A 19,541-nucleotide genomic window follows, 5' to 3' on the forward strand; every position below is an offset into this window, starting at 1 on the left:
CCTCATGATCTGTCTACACTGGCCTCCCAAAGTGCTAGGATTACAGGCGTGAGCCACTGCACCTGGCTAGAAATTTTGTATTTTATGTGTTTTAAATAATATATTTTAAAATTGAAAATGCACTATGATTGTGGACTTGTGAATTTCTATCTATAGTTTTTATTGGTTTATGCTATATATTTTTTAAAAGCTATAATGTTAGGTATTTAAAGTTTCTTGACTACTATTATTTTGGTAGTCTTGTGAACTTGGTCAATATAAATTGTTTTATCTTTTTTATAATTTTAAACATTAAATTTCTGTTTTTACCAAAATAATACACATACATGGAAAAATTAACTCATATGACAAAGCTCAAAATGAAAAGCAGCAATCTCTTGTCTCAGATGCTGCCCCCCCACTCCCCCAAGTTATGTTCCAAGAAATCTATACCTTTCAACTTCCCCAGCTGATTTTTTCTTGTCACATGTGAAAACAACATGCCTAATTACAATTCTAAAATTTCAACTTGTCTATCGATTTCTTATGGAAAAGTAGACTGAGTTCTCTTCATGTGCTCCTCACAGCACAGCTGTCTACCCTATACACTTATACTTTCTTGACCTCTCAATCCAGACATATCACAATCAAATCAATAGTCAGTGTCTACCTGAGTGTAGTTCACATCTGAGATAAAAAGTTTATTACAGGAATTGATAGCCTGTCCACATTTAAATTTTCTCCCAGAGTGCATAAAGCCCTTCCATGCAGCAGTCGCGAATCCATCTCTGGAATCCTTTGAAAGTGCAGCTCTTCCATCCCTGCTGCACATTGGTCTGTCTGGGGCACTGTTTGTTTCTGTTGAGACATTCATCTGGAGCTGTATTTTTCTCTTTCTTGAACCTGATTGATGGCTTTCTAGGCCTACTTTATAGCTATTTTTCTGGAGCTTTCCTTTACCCAAATCCATCATTTGTTATATTTTTTAAATTGCCGGCAGCACTTTCTTATTACCTAAATGCTTTTTCTTTTTGTATCATCCTAGTCCAGATGTGGTAGCCTTGAACATGAGTAAACAAACTAATTATAGATGTTTAAGAGTTTTCCTCTGCCCCTTGAATGATTTTGGTTTCCTCTGAGTCCCTCTGCTCTGACTCTTGTGTTGGACGCTATCCATCAGTGTCTTCTGAGCTTGGCTGTGTGTTCTTGTTTGGTGACTGGAAGCTCTGTGCAGGGACTGCACCTGTCAACAGGTGGGTTGTACTCTGGGTTGAGAAGGTGGCAACATTGCTTTCTCTTGGGCAGTTCCCAAATGTTACTGCTTGTAGGTCTTCTCCTTGGGCTACTCAGTGTCAGTATTCCACTTGGGAACTACAAGCCTGACTGCTGATATTGTATGAGTTGAGAATTCAATTTCCCTGGGCTGAGCCAGCTTTCTGGACACATACCCACTCTTCCTACCTGGAAACTGACGCCTTCTTCCACATACACGGTGATAATTGATCAGTGCAGGATTTTAGAGTTCAGCCCACCTGGGTATCTCTGCTACCCCATAATCTGAACAATAACCTTGCTGATCGCTGTTAGACACCACTTTCCCTAGTATCTCCTGCCTCCAGGCATAGGGCACTGCTACTGCTGCCTTTTAGAGGAATGCCCAACAAGTTACTTCACGCTCTCGTTTCCTTTGGTAAACTGTCTGTTTTTTTGAGGTAACCTAGATTCAGGATCCACTGAGGTTTGCTTTCTTTTTTATTTTCAGAATGGAGATAGATTTTTAAAAACTTATTTTCTCCTATTTCTAGAGATTTGTCATAGGAGGTGAGAGCTTTATTCACCCTTTATTGTGTTCCTTTCTATTCTATTAATATTCCTTTTTGTATTCAGTTTGCATCTTTAACTGTAACCGAATGCTTTAACATTTTTAATTGAAATTCCTTCAAGATTAATTGTCCATTTTCATATCAATGTATCAATATATTCAGACTCTACAATTTATCGATACCAATTTATGTTTGTCATGTTTGCTGTAAATATTTCTTGGAGTAATACCCTTTTTACTTTAGTTATCTTATTCTTCATGGTAATGAAATTTTACATCATGACATAATCAATTTTGTTAATATTTTCCTTTGTTGAAAATATATTTTGCAAATGTCTGATAAGTTCATGGTTTTTTTTTTAGAGTTTTTGTAACATAGGTTTTATTTATTTATTTATTGAGATGGTTGCCCAGGCTGGTCTCGAACTCCTGGCCTCAAGTGATCCTCCCACCTCAGCTGCCTAAAGTGCTAGGATTGTAGACTTGAGTCACTGTGCTGGCTAGATTTTAAATATCTGTCTTACTTATCTTAAAATTATTTAGTAATTGTCTCATGAAGTATGAATCTGTTCCCTCTCAGATTTCCAAATTGTTAGCTAACTATCTCAATATTGTTTCTTAAGTAATTTAAAAAATCTTATTGGTTTTGTCCCCATTATCACATATTCAGTTCCTTTATAAAATGTACTATACTTTTGTCCTTTACACTCTGTTTTTGTTTTTCCTTTTATGCTCATATTGATTATAAATTAATCATTTATATTTTAATAATTCATGAGCTGATCTTCATTTTTATTCTTAACTCATAGGCTGGTCTGATTTCTTTTTTTATTTTTAAAAATTATTGTTTAGTAGTTTTCTATTCATATACTACACAAATATTCTGAGCTAGGTTATAAAAATTAAAGGATGAATAGCACTTCTCCTTTGTTTTCAAGGAGTACATAGTCTTAGAGAGTATGAGCAATTATTATTCAAGAATTCAAAGAAGACTTTTGAAAGCTTAAGTTGGAAGGAAGGAATAAGCCTAATAAAGGAAAGCTTAAGTTGGGTCTTGATTTATAGGCACAACTTCACCAGGGCAACGACTAGATCAGCAAAAATGAATCTGTATATGCAATAAAAATTGTGGACAGGTACACACACAGGGATGGCTGGAGCATAGGGTGAGGACATGAGGAGTAACTGAGTATGAGGCTGGAGAGACAAACTGGAGCACCCCTCTTTTCTAATTCCAGCTTAATTTTGTAATAATTTAATAAAATTCAATACCAACCCCATTAAACTCTTGATCAGGATAATATTAAGCATATTCAGTATACCATAACAATTATTGAATTGAATCGAATTCTTACATAATAATGTCATTTGTCGCAGAATGGGAGAGGTAAAAATAATAACAGTGTCAATAAAATTAGGACTATAGTAAATTCAAGCTGTGTGTTCCTTTTCAAAGTGAAAACACAGAAAGAGAAAACTACTCCCTTCAAGACTAATCAGTTGGCTTTAAGATAGAAACACAAAATCAATCATCTTTACTTTATTGAAGCAGTGTGTAATTCTCTGCTAGTATGTAGTCCACTACAGAGACAGGGATGAGTTCCATCAGCCAGCAGGGCCCTGTGAAATTGGATCCATTCTGTACAGGAATAAGGAGGGAATGGAAGCAAGCAGGGAAAGCAATAGAGGCATCCTAACTGCTCTAGAAGGTTGATGGTGAAATGACAGAATGAGAATGTAGCACTGGGAACAGTGTGAACATATTAAGAAGAGTTTTTTAAAGTTCTAACCTGCTTGTTGTAATCATTTCACAATGTATGTGTGTATCAAAACACCACATTACACACCTTAAATATACACGATTTTTATTTGTAAAATATACCTTAGTAAAGTTGAAGGGGAAAGTTCTAACCATATTTAGAAGACAGAGGAAACAATTCAGTTGAGATGGAGAGGTTGAATTTTTTTTAAAAGAGGAGAGACCCACTTTGGAACATGAGTTCTTTAGGATATGTGAAACAGCTTGTCTCAAGATACAGAGGGGAAGATGGAGCACTTCTTAGAATGGCAGCAAGGATGTCATTAGAAGATGTAAAGAAAAAGGTGGTGAGGGATGGATGCAGAAAGCCAGACAGCTTACACTGATGCTTTGATCTTCTCAATAAGTATGTCCCACCTGTGTCAGATTACCTAGGAGTACTGGGTAAAAATTCAGCCCCTGGATCACTCTCATCAGAACCCAGGAAGCTGTGATATTAGTGAACTCTCTGGGTTATTCTAACTAAAGTGTGAGAACCAATGGCTCAAATGGAGTAGTAGGTTATCTGCACAGTGTGTCTATATGATTGGGAAAGCATTCGTGTTTTAGGAAGAGGGTGGAAGATATGGGTGGGCAATGGAAGGAAGAAAAGAATTGCTGAGCAGAGCCCATTTGGAAGTTGGGAAGCAGGAATTTGTATTGGAGAGGCTGGCCCAGCTCCAGATATGGTTGAATGTGCTTCCATGGCTTCTTCTAAGTTAAAGTGAATCTACCTAAAGACCCTGTTATTACTTCTGTATCAGGGCCCAGGGAAAAATTGATAAAGCAGGCTACTGGATCAAGAAAGCAGGCTACTGGATCAAGAAAGCAGGCTACTGGATCAAGGACATGAAGACAACTTGAGGGATTTCCCTTCCTTCTGGCCTTGGGAAACATACCTTTCTGGGCAGGCAGAGTCAATAATGCTGATTGCTATGTACAATCCTGTGGATTTGTGTATTCAGAACTTTAATTTCACAAATTATGATGAGGCTGCCAACATGTCAGGCCAGACTTTCCTCTGCTAGTTGTGGCTCGGTTTATTCTTTGATGCTGCTGCTCCACCTGCACATAACCCAAGATGGGCAGCTCCCATGGTGAAAGGAATTAAAAGTTGCAAGGCCCTAATCTAGTTTGTAGCTTTTCTCTCTCTCTACCCTTCTCTCTCCCTCTCTTTCTCTCTCTCTCTTTTTTTTAACTTGAGTATATTAGCAGCCTCTTACCTGGTCTCCAGGCTACCAGCCTCTTCCTTCCAAGGTAATCTTCTATTAGAGTACCTTTTTTTTACACAGACTGATAGTTGTCATAAGTGCTGTAAGCAGTCACTGTTGTGAAGATTTCCTGTCACCACAGAGTGACGTTCTAACAAACAAAACAGATATAAGAGGTTTTTCGAAGAGTGCCTTGTCTTCAGCCACTGCCCCCGCCATTAGCACCTCCTACATTCTAGGGACAGGGAATCCTTGTCATTGCCTCAGTATATTGCATACTCTTGCCTATAACCAAAGTGTCCCTTCGAGTTTAGTTGCTGTTCTTTCTGTTGTTTCCCTATAAGAAGTGTATTTAAATGTTATTCCCGCTCTGTAGCTTTCTTGGACCACACTCCCTCTTTCAAGGCAGAATTATTTTTTTCATCTGTATTCCATAGTACTTTATACAAGTATCAACATTGTATTTAGAACATTCTATTGTATTTACTTGTATCTTGTACTTACTTGTGTTGTACTTACCTGTTTCTACAACTGCACTAGAATTTCATGTAATCCAAACTGAAAGAACATAGGAGAATAGAGTTCTTTGCAGCAAGCAATATGGGCAACTCCCTGCATCATTTTGTAATAGTAACATGCTTTTCTTTTTCCATGTAATATTATAGTTGTAGCATTGATGAATCTGAATATTTGTAGAATCATAGAATTTCAGTGGGGAGAGGTATCTTAGAAGTGATTCCTTTGATTTGCAGATGAAGAAACCAGTCTTGTGGTTACGTTAGACCACCTAAGCACCTTTCATCAAAATCCCAGCCAACAACCTTTAGAAATTTATGAGAATTAAACCATTTCCCATTTCAGGCAAAAACATTCTGGAAGAGAACAAATGTACAATGCATTTTAGTTCAGAGGGAGCCCCATTAACAAATGTTAACTGCGTTTTAAGAAGTAGGGGTCAGGGAAAAGGTCAGGCTGTTTGGTGAGAGATAATTGATAAGTTCAAGGAGGATTTTAGATACAAATAAAGTGTTTTTCATGTGTTTCATTGAAATGATTTGAGGTATCAGGGCCACCAGAAGACAATAGAGTGGGTTCTAATGAGTTTCTTTTTGTCTAGGTTTAACTGAACCATTTTTTTTTCTTTAATAGGTTTCAGAACCTTCTGTGGTCCAGAAAGACATTTGTGGACAACATGAAAATCTATAACCACAGTTACATCTACATGCCTGCCTTTTCTATGAAGACAGGAACAGAGCCATCTTTGAGGGTTTATTATACACTGTCAGATGTTGGTGCCAATCAAACAGTGCTGTTTGCCAACCCCAACTTTCTGCGTAGCATTGGAAAGTTCTGGAAAAGTAGAGGAATCCATGCCAAGCGCCTGTCCACAGGACTTTTTCTGGTGAGCGCAGCTCTGGGTCTCTGTGAAGAGGTGGCCATCTATGGCTTCTGGCCCTTCTCTGTGAATATGCATGAGCAGCCCATCAGCCACCACTACTATGATAACGTCTTACCCTTTTCTGGCTTCCATGCCATGCCCGAGGAATTTCTCCAACTCTGGTATCTTCATAAAATCGGTGCACTGAGAATGCAGCTGGACCCATGTGAAGATACCTCGCTCCAGCCCACTTCCTAGGGACAATGGAAGAAGAAAGGACTGAACCAGGGTATTTTTGTTAGGTTTTCTATGTGACTCCAAGAGGGAATGGTCAAGTTGTTTCATGGATTTGCATGGGCCCTTGGAAAAACAGGAAAGGAGCAATGAAGATCCAAGCAAAACTTTACTTTCAGTGTTGGCTTGGAGGACAAAAAAGAAATGAAACATCCTATGAAATACTTTATAGCACATGGCAGATTTGCAGCTAGTAAACTGCTGGTAAAATGCTGTTGGTAAAGCACATGGTTCAAATCTAGAAGATGCAGTTCAAAAACAAGACAGACTGGAGTTGTTAGGGCTGAGGAACCAATCAAGGTAGAATAAAGAAAATGTTGGGGTAACAGTGTTGCTGATTGTCAACACAAACTGGCTTAATAATATTAATAAGAACCTGTCTTATTAAGACTGGCTTTAGAACTGTAAGTTTTTTAAAAAATTATTATTTATTTTTGCCCTCTTTGGGGAAGTGGGTGGGTAGATTTAAAAAATCCCTTCCTGAGTAATAAAGATACAAAATGTTACTGCTGATAATTGTGATTTGTTGAGCCACGTCTATATTAACTATAGCTCCCCTCTATTTTTAAAATTTTACGTAAGAATTGCTTCTTCCTCATTTGTCAAGTCTACAGAGACAATGTGAAGCATTATTGAATTTAGACTGTGTTGATTCATAGTCTGGATAACAGGAGCCACTTTCCTTCCTCAGAATTTAGGACATAAACCCAATTTTAGGTCTGCATTATGTAAGCCTGTTTGCATTGTCATTTTTATTTTGGTGCAAAAGACTACCAATATGAGTGCATTATTTATTTGTAAATTGGCATAATTGTCTTCATAATTTAATGTTCAGAAATGCAGTAAAGCACACTGATGAAAAGCTTAGTCTTTGTGGAAGACAGACCAGAAGACAAATCCCTTTTCTATCTACTGTGGCATATTCACTGCAAGGCAAAGGACATGTATGCATACATGCAAGAATGAATTGAGCGAAACTTTGAATATGTTTCCTCTTTTGAGCTATTGCTATTTAGTAGTTACCTAAAAAAGAATACATTTTTACTAGTATACCATTAAAAATGTAAAAGGCTTAACATGTATGCATGTATGCATACATGTAGACACACATACACACACACAAAGTTAAAGCTCATTACTGTGCAACTATGAAAGCTGAACTCATATGACCTGGTATGGCAAAAATTTGTAACCAGTGTTGGAGATCACAAATGTGTTATGCACTATCCATTACATGTTGATATAAGACAACTGAGCTCACTGGTTGCTGCACATAATACCCATAGCAGCACAAGATGCAAGTCTTACCCCAAATGCTTACCCGGAATGAGCAGAATTGTCTTACTCATCCTGATTTTACCCAAAATATCATGAATGGGCTTGCTGTTGAGCGTGATCACACAAGGTATAGTTTGTACAAGTAAAGAGATATGAATTAGTAGCTATTTATTTCCTTAGTAGCAGGTAGGACTACTTAGCTTGTTACACCAGCTTTGATACACAGCAAGAAAACTCTACTGACAGATTACAAGCAGCCAAATGTGTTTACATTTCAGAGAAGGGTAAAGGAAGCCTCTCGTTGTCTTCATACTTTGGAATGTCTTAAGCTAAAATGAGACACTAGAGTTCAATTTCTTTTTTATTTTAAATGTCACTAAATTGTAGGTAAACTGTGCCAAAAAGTTCTAGTTTAATTTTAACAGTAAAAACTTAGCATACCGTGTTACCATGTAAACAATAATGGCTGGTATTTTCTGTGGGTTAATTTAACATGACATAAACATAACAAAGCCCTTGGCAAAATTCTACATCATTGAAGTAGACCATTTCTAAATACAATTAAATAGTGAGGTTATTATAAAAATTTGCATTTAAAATATGACTTGTTGATAGTGCAGATTATATTGTTACTTAGAAAGTTAAGAATTCCAGAGTAATGATTCTATTGGAGAACCAGTTTGCAGCAAAAACATAATGAGAATGTACCATGAAGAAACTGTGTTAAATATTCACTTTGAGTGAAGCTTTGAATATGTTTCCTCTTTTGATCTGTTGTTATTTAGCAGTTACCTAAAAAAGAATACATTTTTACTAGTATACCATTAAAAATATAAAAGGCTTAACAAAAACACATATAAAAGTTAATAAAATATGTTACTCAGATTAGTACTTTAATTGTTAAAATGTAATTAAAAAGCTCCATAAAACCCATACATCACAGTTGCATTGAAAATATTATCTGGACTAGAATCTCTTAAACCCAGGAAGTGGAGGTTGCAGTGAGCCAAGATGGTGCCGCTGCACTCCAGCCTGGGTGACAGGGCAAGACCCTGTCTCAAAAAAAAGAAAAAGAAAGAAAGAAAATATTATGTGGAAATTTTTCATCTTGTTAGGATGCCTGGGATAGATTTATGCAGTAGATTTATATTTAATGTTTAGTTTACAAACTTGTGAAACTATTTCACGTGGATTCTGAAAGGCAAAACAGAAATGGCCAGTGCCGGTGATGTTTGATTAGATCAGTTCTTCACAGCTGGGGTGATTAATTATCCCTCTCTGGTGACATTTGGCAATGTCTGGAGACCAGAGACATTTTTTATTTTCATGACTCAAGGGTGCTAATAGCATGTAATTAGTAGAGGTTAGGGATCCTGCTAAAGATCTTACAATGGACAAGTCAGCCTCTCACAGCAAAATAATTATCCAGGCTAAGATGTCAGTAGTATCACGGTTGAGACACCCTGGATTAGACCAAAATGAAATTTTGATTGTTCCACCTTGTCTTCACTTAAAGATAGATATACAAGCTCACAGCATTCAAAATATGACTACAATTTAATGGAAATATTTTCTTATGGTAAATTACAACTCACTAGATACACCATACATATGCCTTTTGGCCGTAATTGGTTAGATAGGAGTGTGTGTGTGTGTGTGTGTGTGTGTGTGTGTGTGTAGCATGAAGTTAGGCATCTCTATACTTACTGTGCTATGTGTTCCTAAGTAAGGACCTTGCTGGAATCATCCTGTAGAGTGCTCTGGAATACTCTATTATTATTAAGATCTTCAATTCTAAGCTCCTATTATCTTTCTTTGTTTTTCTGAAATTAAGACCTTCAGAATTGGGCCTGGTACTTTTCCAGATTTGATCAATTACATTTTGATATAACTGACTCTTAAAATTCAGCTCAGAAGACATTCAATGAGAAAATCTTTAATCACTTTTGATGATGCACCTGCCAAGAGGGGGCATCACTTTGTACCATCAGACTAATTAAAAAAATTGTTGTGTAGTCATAAAAATTAGGCTGCTCCATAGGGGCAAAAGGAAGGGTGAAGAGACTAAAAACTAGTACCTTGATAGAATTTTAGTTTTTATTAGCCTCGATTTGAGAACTGCATTGATTCCAAAGATCATGACTAAGGATGCCCTCTAATTTTAATCACACTTCAGTAAAATTAAGGTAGGTGAAGGATTAAGTCATTCCATAATTAAGAAAAGTAATGTTTATATGAAAGATTTTTATATGGACAATGACTCACAGACACATATGCTTTGTATAGAGGGTTTTGCCAAAAGTTTATACAAAATTGCACATCTAAACTGCATAATTCTCATACAAGAAGTTAAGGCAGTGCTCACTGGATTTTGCTTCTGTATAGTTCACTTTTATCTGTCTTCGCAAGGGTAGGAAGTAAATGATCTCAAATGGCACATGTTCAGAAAATACTGTGTTTGGCTTTGTGATGTGTCATGTCTTTCTCTTGGCTAAAAAAATTGTTTAGGCTATATATAAATTGTACCTGAAGCAATCTGGACAACATAGCTTAAAATGGAAAATAACTGAAAAAATCCTGGGATTTTACATTTGCCAGAAATACCCTTGGATTAGTCAAAGGCTTTACAAGAGTGTTATAGATGATCCAAAATGGAAACAATATTGATAACATTTCTTTTTGTCAGCAGCTATATATTCCAGTTTTATAACTTTATTATATACATTTTTTGATTTATTAATAGAAAGTCAGCCATCCAGAGTTTTAACTTCTATGTTTGAAATATTGACTTTGTGAAATTTTTCACTGACAAATCCTTGTTAGGAGGGACCTAAGGGGGAGGGGAATGTTACCAGTCCACTGAAAACTTTAGGAAATGTTCATTGTGCTGTGTAAATACTTTCCCACCAGCACCAGGTAATATATTCTCTATGTTTGTAGAATTCCAAAGATCAAAAGCTGTAAGGACATTTATGTGAACTTGAGGACAAGCTTGTGGAGGAATAAGGACTGAGAGTAATATTGTGCTTTTTCTTTCTTTATCTTCGCGTCGTATAGGTCGACTCTCAGGTTGTATGACTTTTGTTGGGCACACATCAGGGGTGGAAGTGGTAGAAGTGGGTTAACAATTTCAGGGTCTGGCAACCTAGCTCAAAGCCCCTAATAAAGTCAGCAGTAAATATAACTAGCAACTTCATTCCACTATGTGCTAGGAGGAGGGTGAGGCAAGTTGAAAGGAGGAGATGACCCTATCCCCACACTCTCAGGATGTAAAAGGGCAGAGTGCTCTCTACCCTTAACCTTGGCTTTTTAGCACCGTCAGTCTCTGTCCTCTCCCAGGAGAGCTACCTTGGCTCCAGAGTTGAGCTAATAGCATTGTGACTAGAGAGGTAGTGTGGAAATTCGCTGAGGACCTCAAAATTTTACACTGCCTTAAACTGTTTTGTTTTTGCTTAAACTCGTGCTGTCTAAATTTGGGTGTTTTGTGACAGGGTCTGATCACCCCGACCTAGTTATAGCCCTGCCAGTGATTCTAAAGTGGAACTTTTCCCCCTCATTGATATGGATAGTCTGAGTCCTTGAAGCTAGGGAGATATCAAATATTCTACCAGTTCCTACATAGCTTCTTTAAAAGTCCTAGAGACTAACTCACAGGAAGTCTGAAGCCCAGAGCGTCTGTTTATAAACTCCTAAATATGAGGCCACAATATTTAGGTTGAGCACTAGAAAATTTCTATTTTGCAAGTGGAAAGAGACTTGAATCTATAATTGCTGTAGCTTTTTTTCCCTTCTATCATAAGAAAATGGATACCATCTGCTTTACCCTCAGCCCAGACTTGTCTTTTGAATTTTTTACATACATCTTAGGGGTGAGAGATTGAAACAACTGCATGAATGAAAAGCTTATTCAAACATAACACAGCCCCTGCTCACCATTTCAATAAGGGAAAATACATGTTTCTGTTTCTCTCTAATTCGTTTCCTCTGGTGCCAACATTTCTGATTTCTTCTGTCTCTAATACATAAGGAATAAATACCATATTATAAATTGACTTACATGCCTGCGAGCATTTGCGAGATAGTCAAAGCCTATGACTCTAACTTTTTAAAGCACAGAAGAGGAATTTTATTTTATGGTCACTCCTCTGTGTTTCTATTGATCTTTATATTGTGCTAAAATTCTTTCAGATAATTTTTTTTCTTGTTGAAGCTGTGGGATATAATCTATGATGCCCAGCTGTCTGAGAATTTTATAGAATAATCCAAATATATTGATCCTGCCTCTTTCTGCTTCTATGTAATTAACTTTCTTTTGATGATTATTTTTAAAATGTATGCTTCACACAAAACCAATAAACATCTAAGAGATGTGATTTAATCCAAGGCAGAGAAAACTAAGAATCAGTTAATGTCTATTTTATCTGCACAGTATTACAAACAGAAAATTGTAATAAAAAAAGGTTTAACCAAAGTGAAAAAAAGAGAGACAAAATCTTGGTTTTAATTTGAAAGGATGATTGGGAGTGATCTCAGAAGAGAGTTCAGCAGGAAGCAAGGAAGAGGCTGTTGACCTTGAGTGGAGCCTCAAGAATGGAACCTTTTTGAAATATTTTAAAGGAAATATATTGTCATCCAGCTGTTATGGTTAATAATGAATAGTTTTCTCTGGGTGAGGCTTATCCATTGCTCACCTGATGTGCTGACCCCTGCGATTTCCCCAAATGTTGGAATGTTGCCTGCATAATTTGTGGTAATGGGGGACTGTGTTCCTGCTTTTCCCTGGTTACAAAAAACAAAACAAAACAAAAAAACAGAAAAAAAAAAAAAGAGAGAGAAAAGATGCTAGAAGAAGCAGTGTGACAGCCAGATCATGAGATGCTGACGGAGAGAACAGAGTGGTACCTGTTTACCCACTTGGATCATGACAGTCTCAAGGCTCCACCCCTTGCTGTCCCTTCCGGAGAGGTGCTCTCCTGGGAGTTTGATGGCAGTGAAACAACACTCCTGTTTTCTTTTTTCTTTCTTTTTTTCTTTTTTTTTTCTGTTGAGACAGAGTTTTTTGCTCTTGTTGCCCAGGCTGGAGTGCAATGGCGTGATCTCAGCTCACTGCAACCTCTGCCTCCCAGGTTCAAGCGATTCTCCTGCCTCAGCCTCTGGAGTAGCTGGGATTACAGGCATTCGCCACCATGCCCGGCTAATTTTGTGTTTTTAGTAGAGATGGGGTTTCTCCATACTGGTCAGGCTGGTCTCGAACTCCTGACCTCAGGTGATCCGCCCGCCTCAGCCTCCCAAAGTGCTGGGATTACAGGCATAAGCCACCGAGCCCAGCCCCACACTCTTGTTTTCATAGCCCTTTTTTGTCTGTACTTTGGTACATATTCCCCAAATAAGATTATTATTTAGATCTCCTGTCATGATAAGGCAGTGATAGCAGGAAGTGTCACTTTGACCCTCACCCTTGGAAAGTGGGCTATGTATAGCTAGAGTTAGAACAGGAGGTTCTAACCCTGCTTCCACGATTACTTCAATAACAGGCTTTTGTATCCATGATTACTTAAGCTACTTAGATGCATTTTCTACCCTGTATTCTAGTGTACACAACACACACACACACATAAGCCCTTTACCCGTGGAGAAGAGGGAGATGGTTGATTCAGTGGGAGTGGGGAGTGGCAGAGGGTGCCTTAACTTTTTCTGGCTTGACCCTTACTTCCTTATGTGTTTCCTTCATATACCTCTGTCACTTTAGAGATGTAACCATGTCTGTTCCAAGTTGTATCATTATTATCAAGAAGTCCTATAAATGTAGCAAATGTGACTATTTTATAGAAATGCACAATAGTTTATAGGCCTTGGAGAAGTCTGATAATGGTATGTAAATATCCTTCATTGAAGTCGTAGAACCTTCTAGTAGGAAGCTCCTTAGGTGATAACTGCAAGAGGATTAATGTTTGTTTCTCCAGCAAACACCAGAAGCAAGGAATCAATCTGTCACTGTTTTTCATTCAGTCTTAAGCACCGTTGGGCATTGATAGGTTGCTATAGACACTCCCTTTATAATAAATATACAGGATTCACAATTTAGGATGTCTGATGGCCACTAGGGTACATCATAGAGACACTAGAGAGAAGAGAATAAATATAGCTCATCAAAAAGCCTGCTTAATCTTTAAAAAGTCTGAAATATTACTAGAATTCCAGTTACCGTGCAGCATAGTCAGTCTAAACAGCAATGGGGAAAAAAGGTGCCTTTTTGGTCTCTTTAATTCTATTATGACACATTTTAATATTATTCCACATGTGTGCAAACTGTTTCTCAAGAGCAAAGTTTGAGGCTGGAGATAAGAAAATAGAAAAGTTAAAACATTATTTTTTCTCATATAATGTAATCTGACTACTAGTTCATGGATATAATAATTCTGGGAAAAAATTTTAGATTAAACTATAAAATTGAAATTACCTTTGAAGAGTATATGGAATTGCTTCTTTCTATTAAAGCCAACCTCTACTGGCAGAAAGTGTGGAGAAAATCAGTGTGCTCAATTCTTTTTGTAGAGTTTCATGTAAAATGTTGCAGGTAAAAAAGAAAACTTTAATCGGTACTTTCTACAGTGTGACTAGAAAAATTAGTATCTATCTCTGTTGGTTCTGCTGACTTGCTTCTTTCCACCGAATCTAAATGCAATGTCATAGGAGGAGGTTTGCTGTAAAAACATGTCTTTTTCTTTGGTGTATTCACTGTAATTATGGCTGGCAGTGAGAAGGTTCAGTAAGTCTCAATTTCTCTACCTCCCTTACTTGGAGAAAATTTGTAAATGTACCCTGTGAATAAAATGATTTTTTTATAGCTTGTGAAGTCTTTTTATTTTCCAGAATTAAATGGGCGATGCTTTTTCATTTTCTATTCCTGCTTTATTTTGTATCCATATCAGCTTCACTGATATTTTTTTCTTACAGATGAAAAGTCATGAGACTTAGCGAGGAAATCATTTTAGAAATCCTGAATTATAATTGCTAGAATATAAGAACACTATTGGTACTTCTTATGTGGATGAAAGGACTATCTATAAGGCAAACTAGAACGAAAACTGAGCATTTATTTAATATGATTAGTGAAGATGAGCCTAGTTTTTCCAGTGATGAAACTTCTCCTTTTTGTCAATATCAGTATGTGTGTCCAAGAGATACTTTAATACATTCCTAACAAGATGCAATACATTTAGATTCCCCTTATGCACATATGGGTGACTTTCAAAGCCCAAGTGTGCCTCTTTGTCTGAATTATTTAGATAATTGCTTTAAACTCCCATTCCCCTTGGGCGCTGTTGGCCCAGTTCTGCCAGACTCTTCCTCAGAGGGAGTGGCATCAGGAAAAGTGACCTTGATTCATCCTTTATTATACATTTCTCCTCAGAAATTGATCAAGTTACTCTGTACAGATCTCCTTATTAATTCTCTGACTTCATTCTGACACGACATAGCTTTTTGGGCTACAGCTATTTTAAGAAAGGACATTCTATTACCTAATGGAAAATCTACATGGTGTTCAGCTGAATCACTTGGAAACAAATGCAAAACTCTAGTATAAATGTGGGTTACCCTAACCTATTCTCAGACCATATGAGGAAAACAGACTTAACTTGTTTTCACCAACTATCATTAAGTCCCCAAATCTAGATTTGACTGAGTCCTGCTCTTCTACTTTATTTCAATTTCAGCATTCAAAAGCAGATATTAAGACTCCAAAGGCATTAATTACTCAAGAATTCCCCCTAAACCTAAAAGGAGGATAATTATAAATCATAGACTATATTTTTGCTTGAAAACTTACTATTTTGGATATACAGTTAGATTCCTGATGATATGAACAATTATAGATGTAGGAGGATTGACTTCATTTATAATTTATATTATTCCATTTTATGAGCTGTTAGATGTAGAGAAAACAAGTTTATGTTTCATTTATATAGACAGAGTAAAAGTCATTTCTTTCCTTCTCAATAGTCATGAATTCTGGGCCGGAATTAAAAAGTCAGCCTCAATACTTGGGAACTTTTTCATGGTAAACAGTGCAATCAAATGTTAGGTTAAAAGGCAATAAAGAATTTGTGAGTCTCCAGATAGATGCCAATCAAGGAGATTCCAACCTTTGCATATGGGGCAAGGGAGACAGCAGGAATAAGGTACAAGTGTTCATTGGGTGGGACCACTGTAATCAATTTCCTACCAGGCAGATTACTGATCTCTACAAAGAGAGTGCTTCTCTACCGAGGGTTTAACATTAGCCTTTGCTATTGTTGGTTGGGCACTTGGCAGTGGTGGAAGGCAGATTATCATTAGTCTTTGATATTAATTCCATGCATAACCTCCATATGTGTTACCAAAACCACTTTGTATAGAAGTCCATTGAGAAAGTAGTGGAGTAATTGAGAAAAGATACCAGCTGCTACCCACTCAACACATTGTTTGGTGTGGGCCTCTTATAAAGGTTATGACTGCAGTAGTGAGGTTAATTTCTGGAGTGGTTATCAATGCGTTCTATCCTGGTGCACATAACAATTTATTCTAACTGAACTAGACATGTATTCCAGATTTGCCTTTCCTGTCCTCAATGCTTCTGCCAGCATGGCTATCTATGAACTTACAGAGTGACTCATTTACCATATTGACATCATGTACAACATATAATATCCTTCTGACCAAAGGACACACATTTTATGGCTAAAGAAATGTAGCAAGGAACTAATTCCCATAGAACTAGCTTGTATTAGCATTACTCTTTACCATATCATATAGAACATACATTATCAACAGGAGAGATACTGCCCCCTAAAGAGGAAAAAATTGGTTTTAGGGCATGTGATCTGAGAGACCAAGTTAGACCAAGCTAGATGCCTTTTTATCAATCAGGACAGACCTAAAGATTAAGGAAACAAAGTTAACCTATGGGTGGAGGATTCAGGGTCTGGCTGGCATGACACATTTCTAAATTCCTGCAAGAAAAACCACACTCTCACCAGCCTCCTTAACAATAAGAGCTTTCAGGCAAGTTATCCTAACTCTGATTTACAACCCAGACCACTGCAACTCTGATTGGACAGGGGATCAGCCTTATAAACATTCTCTTCTGATAAACTACTGCAGACCTTAAGCCAGTTTCAGCAGCTTATAAAGGCTACACGCAAACTCTTTGCATCCTGTACTTCAACTTTTGATGTAAAGAACCAAATTCCATCTCATTTTAATGCTAAAACTCAGCCTAAAAGTGAACATGGCTGTATGTTATGTGGATGTTTGCCCATCATGCATGCACTCTGCTCCCCTCATAAATATGTATAGCTTTCCCTTCTAACCTGCTGAATATTTATGACTGTACGAACCTTGCCAGGCATATAACCCAACCTGTCTCTCCCCTCTACAAAGACAGAGCACCTTTGGTCTATGCTGGAGACTTTCTCTTCCTGGCTTGCAAACCAATATTGCTAATAAAACTCTCCTTTCTACCATCTAGCCTTCCGGGTATCTTTTGAATGACGAGGTAAAAAAAAAAAAAAATAGATACTCTAATGGTTAGGAAAAAAGATCTTAAAAGTTTATTTAGGGGATAATTTTAAAAAGTTTGAGGAACACTGATCTAGAAGTGTCTGCCTTACACAAAGTTAGCTTGGCCTAATAAAGACTCATTTTAAGGACCATCTGAGAGACAATGTTGGGAGTATGGGGTGCCATCTTATAGGATGTCGTATATGTTTTGCACAGTGACTAGTTTCTCCCATTATATGTTTGGGCTGTATTAAGAATATCTGGATCTGGGAACGAAGGGATAGAAGTAGAAGTGGCTCCACAAGTTGTGATACATTGTGCTTTTATCAGTTTTTAAATCAGAATATTATCTAATTATCTTGTGATTTTTCTTTAAATCAATTGTCACTTAGTATATTTTAAATTTCCAAATATATGGAAGATTTTCTAGTATCTTTTGGTTGTCTCTTTGTCATTTAATTCTGGCATGACCAGAGAATATATTATGTGTGATTTTATTTTCTAAAATTTATTAAGAATTATTTTATGGTGCAGGTTCCATGAGTACTTTAAAGGAACATCCATTCTGCAGTTGTTGGCAATAGTGTACTGAAAGCGTTTATTAGGTCAAGTAGAGATGATCCTTGAACAATGTAAAGGTTAGGGGTGTCGACCCTGATGCATTTGAAAATCTACATGTATCTTTTGATTCCCCCAAAATTTAACTACTGATAGCCTACTGTTGACCAAAGACCTTACCAATAACATAAACAGTTGATTAACAAATATTTTGCTGGCATATGTACAAATAATATGCTGTATTTTTACAATAAAGTAAGCTAGAGAATAGGAAATGTTATTAAGAACATTATAAAAAAGAGAAAACATATTTACTATTCATTAAGTGGATCGTCATAAAGGTCTTCCTCCTCATCACCTTAATGTTGGGTAGAATGAGGAGGACAAGAAAGAGGAGGGATCGATCTTGCTGTTTCCGGGTGGCGAAGATGGAAGAAAATCCTCATATAAGTGGATCTGTGCTGTTCAAACTTATGTTGTTCAAGGGTCAACTGTACACTCTTACTGATACATTTTATCTATTTGTTCTATCAACTATAGAAAAAAAAGCATATTAAAGTCTCTAAGTATGATGTGCCAATTTCTCCTTTTAGTTCTACACATTTTAGCTTTATTGAATTTACTTTGAAATTTATTATAAGTTTCATTCATTGAGGAGTCTGACTTCCAGACCAAACTCCTATCTGCAATTCTTCCTGTCTGACCACAGGCAATTATAAGGCTTTGTCTGGCAGGCCTAATGGAGAGAAGCTGCTCTCCTGTATTATTTTGTTCTTGAATCACTATAAAGAAATATCTGAGGCTGGGTCATTTATTAAGAAAAGAAGTTTAATTGGCTCATGGTTCTGCAAACTGTACAAGCAGGGCACCAGCATCTGCTTGGCTTCTGGTGAAGTCCTCAGGAAGCTTATAATCATGTTGAAAGGCAAAGCACAAAGCAGGAGCTAGCCCCTCACATGGAAGAGTGGGAGCAGGGTGGGAGGTACCACACACTTTTAAACAACCAGATCTGGTGTGAACTTGGAGTGAGAACTCACTTATTACCAAGGGGACGGTGCTAAATCATTCATGTGAGTTTTGCCCCCATCAAACAATCACCACCCACCAGGCCCCACCTCCAAAATTGAGAGTCACATTTCAACACTGAGATTTGGAGGTGACAAACATCTAAACCATATCACCTCCTCACACCTTGATGCATAGCCAATTCATCAGTTTTCTAGAGTGAGTTGCAGTCAAGGACTTAGGACTCTTAGGAGAGCCATGTTCATATGTATATTGGCATTCCTAACCCAACACCTTCGTGTAGAGGCCTTTATATCAGGGGCCTTTGTTGAGACACTTCTCCACTTTGACTCAGTATCTTTCCATTGCTAGAAGACCTGCCCTCTCTTCTTCCCCCTGGCTGATAGGTCCATAAAGAGAGAAAGAGCCTTTTGTTTAGGATTCCTTGGCATTGAGACAATTCTCCCATCTACACTGCATTCAGTTAACTCTCACCTAGTACCATTCCATGGGGAAAAACTACACCCTAGGAAACTGGTGCCTCCTCTTTGCAGTGTCATAGTAAGTAAATAAAGGCTTGATTGTTGCTTTCACTTGGCTTATTGTCCTAATTGACCAACATCTGATTGCTTGAAATACACATTGAAGATTGTGACATTTTCTTTATGAATTGAC

General features: G+C 37.3%; 1 protein-coding gene and 1 non-coding gene across 4 annotated transcripts in view; both read left to right on the forward strand.

Annotated features, from left to right (window-relative positions):
- Nucleotides 1-6,998, forward strand: part of ST8SIA1 (ST8 alpha-N-acetyl-neuraminide alpha-2,8-sialyltransferase 1) — a 129,370-nt gene extending 122,372 nt beyond the window's left edge. The window contains exon 7 of one of the 3 annotated variants that reach the window (XM_030804470.1): nt 5,960-6,038. Coding sequence is in view for 2 of the 3 variants with exons in the window: in XM_003265592.4 (XP_003265640.1) it covers nt 5,960-6,446 (487 nt within the window). In the remaining variant the exon portion in view is untranslated. Of the gene's footprint in view, nt 1-5,959 lie in introns of all 3 variants that reach the window. The other 2 variants (XM_003265592.4, XM_012502468.2) reach the window with 2 other exon arrangements.
- Nucleotides 6,999-12,382: 5,384 nt separating this feature from the next.
- On the forward strand, nt 12,383-12,542 carry LOC115832977. Its single transcript, XR_004028386.1, has one exon. It is a non-coding gene; the product is annotated as a U1 spliceosomal RNA (small nuclear RNA).
- The last annotated feature ends 6,999 nt before the right edge of the window (nt 12,543-19,541 follow it).

Source organism: Nomascus leucogenys, chromosome 23 (genome assembly GCF_006542625.1).
Source record: "Nomascus leucogenys isolate Asia chromosome 23, Asia_NLE_v1, whole genome shotgun sequence".
Classification (NCBI taxonomy): domain Eukaryota; kingdom Metazoa; phylum Chordata; class Mammalia; order Primates; family Hylobatidae; genus Nomascus; species Nomascus leucogenys.